The sequence below is a fragment of the Nerophis lumbriciformis genome, linkage group LG14 (assembly GCF_033978685.3).
Source record: "Nerophis lumbriciformis linkage group LG14, RoL_Nlum_v2.1, whole genome shotgun sequence".
Lineage (NCBI taxonomy): Eukaryota > Metazoa > Chordata > Actinopteri > Syngnathiformes > Syngnathidae > Nerophis > Nerophis lumbriciformis.
In genome coordinates, this window is record NC_084561.2 from 9,908,775 (window position 1) to 9,922,209 (window position 13,435).

The following is a 13,435-nucleotide window of genomic DNA, read 5'->3' on the forward strand; positions in this document are numbered from 1 at the left end:
CATTGTTCTGCAGCCGTAGAGTATTCTTCTGGCAACACGTCAAACATGCTAACCCATTTGAAGCGTCACCACCCCCAAGTGAACGTCGCTTCAACGAAGATAAAGACGAGCGTGGTGCAAACACCGCATTCAAGCAGCCTCTCCTCGGCGAGTCAGACAGGGCAAAAGCAATAACAAATGTTTTTATAGCAGCAGATTTAAGACCATATTGCATTAAAAACTAGATTGTGACCCACTTCTTTCTGCAGACTGATTTGTCTGGCAAAAAACATGAAGATTGAGTGAAAGTCACCAGGGTTAAAGGCTGGGGGGGGGGAAGAAAAGTTAATCTGAAGCTGAGTTGACTTGAAACTGTTTAAATGTTGCACTTTTTATATGTAGAAGAAAAGTTTTGTCATTTTATTTAATCTGAGCAACAACTTGAGGCAGTTTAATGTTGATTAACGTGGACCCCGACTTAAACAAGTTGAAGACTTATTCGGGTGTTACCATTTAGTGGTCAATTGTACGGAATATGTACTGTACTGTGCAATCTACTAATAAAAGTCTCAATCAATCAATCAAAAAAAGCACTTTAAATGCAGAAAGGTTTTGTTATGAAACCATTCTGAGCCTTATCTTATTTAGTTTTTATTTTATATATGTTGACCACATTAACCCTGGCAATGGACCCTGTGTTTATATGTACCGTATTTTCCACACTATAAGGCGCACCTAAAAACCTCCAATTTTCTCAAAAGCTGACAGTGCGCCTTATAATCCGGTGCGCCTTATATATGGACCAATATTGAGCCACAACAAACCTAAACTTCATTTTCATAAAGTTTAGGTCTCGCAACTACGGTAAACAGCCGCCAACTTCTTTTTCCCCCCGTAGAAGAAGAAGTTATTCTTCTACGGTAAGCAGTCGCCGAGTTCATTTTCCCCCGTAGAAGAAGAAGCGCTTCGAACCCAAAAATGGCTCCTATTAAGAGACACGCTTACGACGCAGAGTTTAAACTTAAGACGACCAGTCACGCAGTAGAACACAGGAATAGAGCAGCAGTGAGAGAATTTAACATAAACGAATCAATGGTGTTTAATTCGGACACTGAAGAAGAAGAATTCGAGGGATTCGTGGATGAGGAATAACTTCATAAAGTGAGCTTTACATGTTTATTTTGTGTGTTGTGTTGTGTGACATTAACGTTTGAGCAACGTTGAGTTATTGATATTGTTATTGCTCTGCACTATTTGGAGTGTTACTATATTGTGATTGCACTAACGTTTGATTTACCGTAACAGTATCACTGTTTTTTACGTGTTTATTGCATCAGGGAAAAGTTCCCCTCCACTATGTGATATAAATGTTGCACTACATGTTATACCTTGCTGTTGTTCAAAGATAAACAAAACACCACTTCACTGACTTTACCTCGGGGAAAATAATAAAACAGCTGTTTATTCATTTTGGGAGTGAACGGAGTTGTCAGAACGCTGGTTTGTAATCTATTAATAAAGTTTGACTGACCTATCTGACTGTTTTGTTGACATTCCCTTTAGCGCAGCTCCATCTAATGGATGCATAGGTGCGCCTTATAATCCGGTGCGCCTTATACATGAACAAAGTTTTGAAATATGCCATTCATTGAAGGTGTGCCTTATAATCCGGTGCGCCTTATAGTGCGGAAAATACGGTATGTTATTGATGTCCTTAGCATTCATGACTGCCTGCTGTTGCACTGATCAGCCTAGTGGTGGCTCACATCCATCACACACAGAACTATCCCTATTTTTGGGCAGAATTATTATAGCGTTCCCAATGTTAAAAGGATAAAGCCATTGTTTACAAATTTGGTAAATAAATAAATAACCAAAAAAATGTATATTTTGTTGTTTTCTTACTGTACCGAAAATGAACCGAACCGTGACTTCTAAACCGAGGTACGTACCGTACCGAAATTTTTGTGTACCGTTACACCCTTAGTAGATACATGTCTCAATTAAATTAAATTACTAAAATAGGGACTGCACATAATAATGAGCAAATGTAAAGATGTCAAAGTCCCGCCTGTAGTCCCCAGACAGGTTGGTGTACAACAATAACACAAACAAAAGTCAGGATCACCACCACAGACTCATTACATTCAGCTAAATAAAGGAGAGTTCAACATATGTAGCGTATAAACAGGGTAAGGTTATATTTTTGCCTCATTCTTCACTTCAAGTGTGAGTGAAGAATGCACAACCGACCTAATGAGACCTTATAAATTAGCAAGAGAAAGAGATACAGTGTTATCTGCTCACAGATGCTAACTTGTGGTAGTTTGAGCACACTGCAGAAAGTCCTGGATAGTTCCACTCCTTAATGATTCAGTCACAGGCAGGATTCTTACAGGAATGAGGCAAAAATACACCCTAACCCTACTGTAATATTATAATATCAGTATGTATGTAGTGCATCTATTCGTCCAGAGGCTGGTTTTGTTGCACGAAGCGAGTCATGGTTTAACACTCACCATTGTATTCCTTCCGTATGAACATTTCCAAACTTCCTAGGATCTGCTCTCTCTTCTGCTGCTCAACATGTGTAGGCGCCAGCTCATCTAAACAGAACGTATGGAGAGAGCTTTATATTTATGGACATTGCTATCCTACAAATTCTAATTCACAGAACCAGAACTTTCTTCTCCTGCATAGGGCCATTTGTGAGCAGGAGCCTATGACAGCGAGCTTAGCGTCACAGGTGGACTACATTCAGAAGACATCTGGCTCTCTCTAAGTCCTCGAAACGCATTGATAATATAAAAATAATTATACAATATTACAGTAATGGTATTTTTAATGATAGTAGATATGCTATTGCTCTGAGCTCTGGCCCTGCAAAGAGAATACATACTGTGGCACAGTTTGCAAAGCCCATCCAGGATCCCTCTGAAACCGTCACACATCGGAGGCAGTTTCGTCAACTCGATCTTCTTGAAGTCATCCGGACACTCGTCCTTCAGGTGGCCGTCTCGCTTGCAAATACTGCACACCACATTTGGGGGCTGAAAAAGGCAGAAGACGCTAAATGAAGGACAGCAAATAAAACTATAGGGAAACGTCACATTTTGACAAAACAAAAACTTGGGAATGAACGTGAAAATTTTCAAATTTACGTGCAATAAATTATGCTTTTTGTATAATACAGCTCTAAAATGTGAATCTGTTCATGAACAATGAAATAAAAATGACTACAAAAAACTGTTTTTCGCTGTTTAATGCACACAAAAAGGGGAACGCCGTCCACCTCCATTACCTTCCCATCAGTGAAAATCATCTTATCAAAGAAGTAGTGAAACTCTTCCGACGGCGCGATCCCCTCTCTTTCGGAAACACACTTCTCCTCGTTATTACCCTCTTCTTCCTCCTGGTCACTGTCCAATAAGCCGTTGGCAGACAGGGAAGTGATTGACAGGCGTTCGGAAGGTCGGTCCTCTTCACGGAGGACCATGTCCTTGAGGCCGGCGTGCAGCGTCTTCTCATTTCTCTTTATGGACCGATCTGAGTCGCCTTTATTGTCGCCATCCTTTGACGCCCGACTGGTTCCGTCTAAATCCTTAAAAGTACTCTTCGTCTTCTTCAGACATGCCGCCTCCTTTTTCGCTCCTCGGTACAACTTGGGCCCTTGCTTGCCAGCCGTCTTGCTTTTCTGTTGCGCTGCCGTGCTTTTTCTCTGGGGGCAGGCGAAGTACTTGTAAGCGGTACGGAAGCGCTCCTGTATGTACTCAAACACCATTTGACTGTTCAAGCTGCGTGCCACGTTCCTCTTCAGAGCAAAGGGATCTTTGTGAAAGAGACAGTTAACTCAGTGACTTGTTTTGTATTTCTCCAAGCATTAATGAGGATCAACACACACACACGTACCTTCAATAGCAAGCCTGCGACGAGGCCAGTTCTTCATTTCCCGAGAGAGAAGCTCTTTCAATCGCACGCTGATGATGTATTCTTCCAGTGCAAACTCAAGCGTGTAGAAGCGCAGGAGTTCAACCCACAGCTGTCCCAGTGACACTTCCTTGACCAGTTCAAAAGTGAGCTGGGCCTTTAAACAGATCATAAACCAATGAATAGGCTGAAAATGCATTATCGCTTTCCTGCTAACGTTCTACTCACCAAGCCGTTCGAATAGTGCGTTTCATCCGCTTTGTTGTGCTCTGGTTTGGGTCTGCCTTCCCCCGTAGCTTCCTTTTGATTCTCTCCGTGTCCGTCCGTGGAGCTCGCAGGTCTGTACTCCCATCGGACAAACATGTCCAAGAGAATTCCTGTCAGGTGATACTCGTCCACGTGCTTTACATCAAAGCCATCAATCTGAAACAGGAACAAAGATTAGAGATCAGCCACATGTTTTTTTCAGGGCTGATATTTGGAGCCGATATTCATTTTCAGTAGAAGTTATTTACAAAACCCAAAACTAGGGATGTCCCGATCCAGGTTTTTGCACTTCCGATCCGATACCGATATTGTTTTTGCATTTCCGATCCGATACCGATACTGGCCTATCCGAGCATGTATTAAAGTTTAAAGTTATTTAGCCTACTTAGTTGTCAGAATCATGTTGAAAAGGGTTTTAGTACTCTTGATAACAACTAGCCAGCTGAATTAGGGGAGTTTGAATAATACACAATGGTTGGTAACAAGAAACTGACCTGTTTATTCAAGGATAAACACAAAATAGACAAAATTATACATGACAAACAGAAATGGCATCATTGAACTAGGGCTGGGCGATATGGCCTTTTTTTAATATTGCGATATTTTAAGGCCATATTGCGATACACAATATATATCTCGATATTTTGCCTTAGCCTTGAATGAACACTTGATGCATATAATCACAGCAGTATGATGATTCTATGTGTTTTGATTGATTGATTGAGACTTTTATTAGTAGGTTGCACAGTGAAGTACATATTCCGTACAATTGACCACTAAATGGTAACACCCCAATAAGTTTTTCAACTTGTTTAAGTCGGGGTCCACTGATTCATGATACAGATATATACTATCAGATATATACTATCATCATAATACAGTCATCACACAAGATAATCACATTGAATTATTTACATCATTTATAATCCAGGGTGTGGAGGGGGGCGCCTGATGTAAGTGTCAAAAAGACAGCCAAAAGAGTTTGATATGAGAATAAATCTAAAGTTAAAATATAGGGTAGAAATGCACCCATTTGCAGGAAATGTAGTCTTGATTTTCAAAATGTTCTTTCAAGGCTTGCATGTCTACATTAAAACATTCTTCTTCATACTGCATTAATATATGCTACTTTTAAACTTTCATGCAGAGAAGGAAATCACAACTAAACAAATCACTAATTTTTTCATACGGTGTTGATGTGGAAATTTTTGCCTGCCTCTGCATTTTGATGGTGTGGGCGTGTGGCACCGAATGGAGATAAGCGTCTCGACAGACGTCACAATATTTGAACAATGATGACGAAAACAGTTTTCTCTGTCGTGTCCGTGTGTCGAAAATTGTGATGCGCTTATTTTTTTATTTGATTTTGTGCGTGACATAGATTTGCCGTGCGCTGAGGACGTTTGAGCAGGCGCGCACCTTAGCGGCTGCGCTAGCATCACAGCTAACGTTAGCCATGCCGCTACCTCGCTCTCTGCTGGGAGAGGGCGTATACGTATGTGACGTATGACGTGACAGTATGTGACGTATGACGTGACAGTATGTGACGTGTGTAAGAACGTGCGCTTGCTGTCTGTGAGAGGGAGACGCAGGAAAGAGTGAGAAGAGCCTGTCGTGTAATGCCAGCAGCTAAAAGCAACTGCGTGAGAATTGTGGATGTGTTGAAGGTGTGCTGGAAAATGCGGAACGGAAATTACGGTGCGGCAGAAAAGTGGAATGTATTATTTAAATAGGTGCGTTGGAAAACACGGACCGGAGTTTTTTTTTCAACTGGATCTGGATCGGCATTTTCCCATGCCTTGCCGATACGCAATTTTTGGCAAATATCGGCAGTTGATCCGATCCAAATATCGGATCGGGACATCCCTACTAGAGATGTCCGATAATGGCTTTTTTGCCGATATCCGATATTCCGATATTGTCCAACTCTTAATTACCGATTCCGATATCAACCGATACCGATATATACAGTCGTGGAATTAACACATTATTATGCCTAATTTTGTTGTGATGCCCCGCTGGATGCATTAAACAATGTAACTTTACCATGAATTGATTAACGTGGACCCCTGACTTAAACAAGTTGAAAAACTTATCTGGGTGTTACCATTTAGTGGTCAATTGTGTGGTCAATTTAGTGGGGGGTGGGGGAGTGGTAGCGGAAGAGTTAGTGCTGCAAGGGGTTCTGGGTATTTGTTCTGTTGTGTTTATGTTGTGTTACGGTGCGGATGTTCTCCCGAAATGTGTTTGTCATTCTTGTTTGGTGTGGGTTCACAATGTGGCGCATATTTGTAACAGTGTTAAAGTTGTTTATACGGCCACCGTCAGTGTGACCTGTATGACTATTGATCAAGTATGACTTGCAATCACTTATGTGTGTGTAAAAGCCGCATATATTATATTTGACTGGGCCGGCACGCTGTTTGTATGGAGGAAAAGTGGTCGTGACGACAGGTTGTAGAAGACGCTAAAGGCAATGCCTTTAAGGCACGCCCCCAATAATGTTGTCCGGGTGGAAATCCGGGAGAATGGTTGCCCCGGAGAGATTTTCGGGAGGGGCACTGAAATTCGGGAGTATCCCGGGAAAATCGGGAGGTTGAAACCGATAATTTCCGATATAACATTTTAAAGCATTTATCGGCATCACATTGTGCAAATGGTAAATAAAAACAGAATACAATGATTTGCAAATCCTTTTCAACTTATATTCAATTGAATAGACTACAAAGACAAGATACTTAACGTTCGAACTAGAAAACTTTGTTATTTTTTGCAAATATTAGCTCATTTGGAATTTGATGCCTGCAACATGTTTAAAAAAAGCTGGCACAAGTGGCAAAAAAGACTGAGAATGTTGAGGAATGCTCATCAAACACTTATTTGGAACATCCCGCAGGTGAACAGGCTAATTGGGAACAGGTGGGTGCCATGATTGGGTATAAAAGTAGATTCCATGAAATGCTCAGTCATTCACAAACAAGGATGGGGCGAGAGTCACCACTTTGTGAACAAATGTGTGAGCAAATTGTCGACAACAACATTTCTCAACGAGCTATTGTAAGGAATTTAGGGATTTCACCATCTACGGTCCGTAATATCATCAAAAGGTTCAGAGAATCTAGAGAAATCACTGCACGTAAGCGGCGAGGCCAAAAACCAACACTGAAAGCCCGCGACCTTCGATCCCTCAGGCGGTATTGCATCAAAAACCGACATCAGTGTGTAAAGGACATCACCACATGGGCTCAGGAACACTTCAGAAAACCACTGTCAATAAATACAGTTTGTTGCTACGTCTGTAAGTGCAAGTTAAAACTCTACTATGCAAAGCGAAAGGCGTTTATCAACAACATCCAGAAACACCGCTGGGCCCGAGCTCATCTAAGATGGACTGGATGCAAAGAGGAAAAGAACCATCCGGACTGTTATAGGCGCAAAATTCAAAAGCCAGCATCTGTGATGGTATGGAGATTATTGATTAAATACATTGTAAGGTTTCCTTGTGAGGAACCCTGAAATGTTGCGAATATTTACCGTAAATAAAAACAATTCTGGGCTCCATCAGGTAGCTTATTAGTGAGACATGTTAACTCACATTATTTCTTCCTGGATGTTACAGAAAGTATGACAATGTGTGAGCTGCTACCTGCTATTATTTACTTATACACAGTGTTCGTAATAACGTTGTTACTTTTACTAGTAACGCGTAATCTAATTATTTACTTTTAGGTCCTTTGCAACACTTGATGTAACGAGGCAAGCTGCTTCTGATGTGGTTTTATGTCAACAACAAGACAGCGTCACAAGTGCAGCAAGTTCACTTCAGGAAATATCTTTTTACTCGTGGTTCTCATTTTCAGTTTCATTTCCGTGCATCTCTATTATCCAATCTCTGCCGTGTGTTAGCCTTTTTGAGGTTTACCAAGTCACAAACAAGATCTTTTTTTAATCTCTGGGGATCCCTATTAGCTGTGCTGTATGCCAGCAAAAATCTAACAAATCAAAATAAAATATGAAAATATGAAAATCAGTCCTAGAACTGTCCAGAATGTTTACGGTAGTTTTAGCTTGATATACAGAATGCAAAAAAACAAACGTATACATTTATGTGTACTTATTCTTCCCACACCTTTTAACTGGAAGTGGAAATCCCAAAAATAAATGGTAGCAGGATGTAAGTTAGACCGTACTTACTAGAATGCGCGGATAGGCAATTATTTCATCCGCAACCGCATCACGAAAGTCGTCACCCATCCGCCATCCACCCGAACTAACATTTTATCAAAACCGCACCCGCCCGCACCCACCCGTTGTTATATATCTAATATAGACGATGCAAGGCATTAGTGAGGTTATAAAGCTTTTGCCTGTTAAAGAAAGGAGACTGATCCAATGGAGCAGAGACATTCAATGCGTGCCACGCTGTCACGGCCCAGACGCACACCAGTGCGCAATCATCTGGGAGTCGCGCTGAGCGCACCTCCAAGCGCGCTCGCGCCACTCAAACTGCTGCAGGCAGCTGCGTTCACACATGCATCTGTAAGCCTTGTTTTAACATCCTGTGGCACTCTTCTGGGATCACGGCGGACGAAACTGCTCATGCTCAGGGTGTTTGTGGAGGTTCGGGGTTTTGCACAAATGTGATGCACCATGTTAGATGTCCCGGTTTTGTGACTGTCGTAGACATAAACAGCGTCGCAGCTCTTGCAAATCACGTAGCCAGCATTACTATCATCCTGATTTACAACCTCATAAAAACGAGTCCACGCTGAATTTTTCTGGCCTTTTTTTCCCCTGGTCTTTAGTATTCCCTTTTTTAGTTTGTCGCGTACCACGTTTGCTGCAGGCGTTGCCATCTTTTTTTTTTCTTCTTCTTCTGTTGTGGCGTGCTGCAGGTGCCTGATGATAAATAATTGCCTGTTTCAAAGAGTGCTGCTCGTTTTTCGTATGTGGGTAACAACATTTAACTATGTATATATATTTCCGAATTGGTTTAACTGCCACCCGCCTGAATCTATTTAAAATCTAATTTTTTTTTATTTCAACCGCCCGACCCGCGGATAAAATCTAATTTTTTTTTATTTCAACCGCCCGACCCGCGGATAATCCGCGGATAATCCGCGGTTGTGTCCGCAAACCGCGCATCTCTAGTACTTACCCAATGGCCCAAGTAGACAGGGAGAATTGGATCTTTCCTTTGCTGCAAGAAGAATATGACCATGAGGGCCAAGGAATACGGGGGGATGCCACCCTCAGCCTGGCAGTCGATGTGACACAGCTGCATAAGTAGAATAAGAAAACACTCAGCATGACCACAACTACATGACTGCATTATATCATTGCTTAAAATAAGACTCATTATGTATTCTGTCTTTATCAGATTTTAGAAAGATGTTATACTATCAGTCTAATACTGCCATGTATGCTCATTGATACCAACAACACATTTAGCCAACTCATCGAATATATTCAAAAAGATCTAGAACCCCAGGAGAGTAGATTTACGGTGGTTTATTTGAGCTGAAATGTCAATCGCCTACTCACCCTTGCCCAGTAGCGGAAAGCCAACACCAGGGGAACCAACCTGGGCTCCCTTTGAGTCAAGGCTGCCAGGTGAAATGTGGTGGAACAAGCGACATCATTGCCTGCACTCACTTTGCACACCAGGTCGCTGTAAAGAGTGAGAAGAAACAATGACTGCCTAAACTTGTCAAATGTAAGTTTTTGGTCAAAACTTATTTTTAAAAAAATACACAAATAAAATCTGGATTTGAATGTTGTAGGATTGTTGAACTGCACAAGCAAGGCATATTGCATAAAGTTGAACTTTAGACAGTGATTTTACAATTCTGCACAACCTGAAGCCCTGTATTCAAGCCTTTGTCTTGCAGGGGCCAAGTACCGTATTTTTCGGACTTTAAGTCGCACCGGTCGAAAATGCATAATAAAGAAGGAAAAAAACATATATAAGTCGCACTGGAGTATAAGTCGCATTTTTTGGGGAAATGTATTTGATAAAACCCAACACCAAGAATAGACATTAGAAAGGCAATTTAAAATAAATAAAGAATAGTGAACAACAGGCTGAATAAGTGTACGTTATATGACACATAAATAACCAACTGAGAAGGTGCCTGGTATGTTAACGTAACATATTATGGTAAGAGTCATTCAAATAACTATAACATATAGAACATGCTATACGTTTACCAAACAATGTGTCACTCCTAATTGCTAAATCCGATGAAATCTTATACGTCTAGTCCAGGGGTCGGCAACCTTCAGCATACAAAGAGCCATTGGAGCCCATTTCCCCCCAAATATAACCCACCTAGAGCCGCAAACTCTGTTCTATTCCTAATATGACGATAACACCACTTATAGTTTCCTTACACTTGGACTTATGAACACTTGACAAAAACGACTCGCATTTTATTTCTGGGCATAACGAAGCAAATCACCAAATAATTTTGAATATTAGAAAAAAAAAAATACACTCTTCCTTCCCTTATTAATGAATAAAAAAAATAAAAATCAGACCCCAAAAGGGACAAGCGGTAGAGAATGGATAGATGGAACTCATTCCATTTTTCTCAAGGCTACTATTACGGCATATTCATCTGACTAAAGACGGAAAACAACAACCTCGTCATCAATGAAAGCAAATTAATAAAAATTTAAGTAAATAAAATGTTTCTTTTTTCTGATCCGTCCATTGCTAGAGGTTGACCACTAAAAACAATACAATACAAAAGAGATGTCGCATTAGGGCTGTGACCTACACTTCCTTTGACAATACATTAAAATGTGTTTTATTTTCATATGACAAGATCCCAGAAGTCTCCAAAATAACAACTGTTAAATTAAAATAAACTAACTAAATGAAATGAAGTATATTAAGTCAAGTAACCATTATTTGTTGACATTCGGTTTCAAAGCCAAAGGGAGCCACGGCGAAGGCATGAAAGAGCCGCATGCGGCTCCAGAGCCGCGGGTTGCAGACCCCTGGTCTAGTCTCTTACGTGAATGAGCTAAATAATATCATTTGATATTTTACGGTAATTTGTTAATAATTTCACACATAAGTCGCTCCTGAGTTTAAGTCTTCACCCCCGGACAAACTATGAAAAAAAAACTGCGGTTTATAGTCCGAAAAATACGGTATGGTTATTGGGATCAGTCAGGGCTTTCAATTTTGGCCGCGCATTAGTCCAGGGTCTCTTTGCAGATAACTTGTTGGATTATCTGGCTTTTGTGCCATAACTCTCAGGAAATATGAATGTCTTGATTAGAGATGCACGCAATTATTTTTTCAAGCTGTTACTGAGTCTGCATCTCAAGACTGATGCTGATAGCTTACTGTATTTTTCGAACTATAAGCCGCTACTTTTTTCCTAGGCTTTTAACCCTGCGGCTTATAAAACGATGTGGCTTATTCATGGATTTTTTTTTTGCCAACGGCCGTAATGTTTTGTATTTCATCCATCCATTCTTTCATTCTCAAAATAATCTTACTTATTAAATATGACTTACTTCACCAATTATTATTTATTTTTATTGTGATTACTTATGGAGTATATCGTGAATAAATTGAGAACAGGAAGTGAACAAAAGTTTTAGCAACTGTTATGTACAAGAACGAAGTAGGATTAAATAAACTCTGCTTCGTCCTACTCCTTTTCGGACATGTTGAAAAGAGAAACTGGAAATTGTGATGTATCATGTTGTATGCTTGCATGTTCGAAATAAACTCAAACTCAACTCAATAGTTTTCAACACCGACAGACACTGTAAAGGTGTGTTATTGTTTGTGCTGTGGCGCCATCTTTTGGACGAGGTCGCTCACTGCAGGTGCTGCGGGTTGAAAATGTACTTCCTGTTTCGTGCCTTGAACCGGAAGTATATCCCGTTTCGTCTAGTATTCGTCGACAGCGTTTCTGCTCAAAAGAATTCTTCATTCATCACTCCAAGCAACGTTTGGAAGTTTTACAATGCAACTACCGTATTTTTCGGACTATAAGTCGCAGTTTTTTTTCATAGTTTGGCTGGGGGTGCGACTTATAGTCAGGAGCGACTTATGTGTGAAATTATTAACACATTACCGTAAAATATCAAATAATATTTTTTAGCTCATTCACATAAGAGACTAGACGTATAAGATTTCATGGGATTTAGCGATTAGGAGTGACAGATTGTTTGGTAAACGTATAGCATGTTCTATATGTTATAGTTATTTGAATGACTCTTACCATAATATGTTACGTTAACATACCAGGCACGTTCTCAGTTGGTTATTTATGCCTCATATAACGTACACTTATTCAGCCTGTTGTTCACTATTCTTTATTTATTTTAAATTGCCTTTCAAATGTCTATTCCTGGTGTTGGCTTTTATCAAATACATTTCCCCAAAAAATGCGACTTATACTCCAGTGCGACTTATATATGTTTTTTTTCCTTCTTTATTGTGCATTTTCGGCCGGTGCGACTTATACTCCGGAGCGATTTATACTCCAAAAGATACGGTATCTTGTCTTTGCAGTCTATTCAATTGAAAAGGATTTGAAAATCATTGTATTATGTATTTATTTACCATTTACCGTATTTTCCGCACCATAAGGCGCCCTGGGTTATAAGCCGCGCCTTCAATGAACGGCATATTTCAAAACTTTGTCCACCTATAAGCCGCCCCGTGTTGTAAGCCGCATCTAACTGCGCTAAAGGAATGTCAAAAAAACAGTCAGATAGGTCAGTCAAACTTTAATAATATATTAAAAACCAGCGTTCTAACAACTCTGTTCACTCCCAAAATGTACGCAAATGTGCAATCACAAACATAGTAAAATTCAAAATAGTGCAGAGCAATAGCAACATAATGTTGCTCGAACGTTAATGTCACAACACACAAAATAAACATAACGCTCACTTTCTGAAGTTATTCTTCATTCATAAATCCCTCGAATTATTCTCCTTCGGTGTCCGAATTGAAAAGTTGGGCGAATGTGGGATCCAAAATGGCCGGCTTCGTCTCGTCGAAGTAATCGGAGTCAGTGTCGCTGTTGTCCAGCAGTTCTGTGAATCCTGCCTTCCGGAAAGCTCGGACCACAGTTGTGACCGAAATATCTGCCCAGGCATTTACGATCCACTGGCAGATGTTGGCGTATGTCGTCCGGCGCTGTCTCCCTGTCTTGGTGAACGTCACGTGTGTTCGCCTTCTGTCATCCACTGTTCCCACGCAGTTAGCAGTCTAGCTTCGAATGCC

General features: G+C 40.6%; 1 protein-coding gene across 1 annotated transcript in view; it reads right to left on the bottom strand.

Annotated features, from left to right (window-relative positions):
* The window catches only part of tut4 (terminal uridylyl transferase 4), a 64,186-nt gene that overhangs the window by 29,362 nt on the left and 21,389 nt on the right, over positions 1 to 13,435 (bottom strand). The window contains exons 11-17 of the mRNA XM_061976085.2: positions 9,718 to 9,844; positions 9,332 to 9,451; positions 4,135 to 4,329; positions 3,889 to 4,063; positions 3,281 to 3,807; positions 2,879 to 3,029; positions 2,499 to 2,585 (exon numbers count right to left, since the gene is read on the bottom strand). Coding sequence (XP_061832069.2) covers positions 2,499 to 2,585; positions 2,879 to 3,029; positions 3,281 to 3,807; positions 3,889 to 4,063; positions 4,135 to 4,329; positions 9,332 to 9,451; positions 9,718 to 9,844 — 1,382 coding nt within the window. The remainder of the gene's footprint in view (positions 1 to 2,498; positions 2,586 to 2,878; positions 3,030 to 3,280; positions 3,808 to 3,888; positions 4,064 to 4,134; positions 4,330 to 9,331; positions 9,452 to 9,717; positions 9,845 to 13,435) is intronic.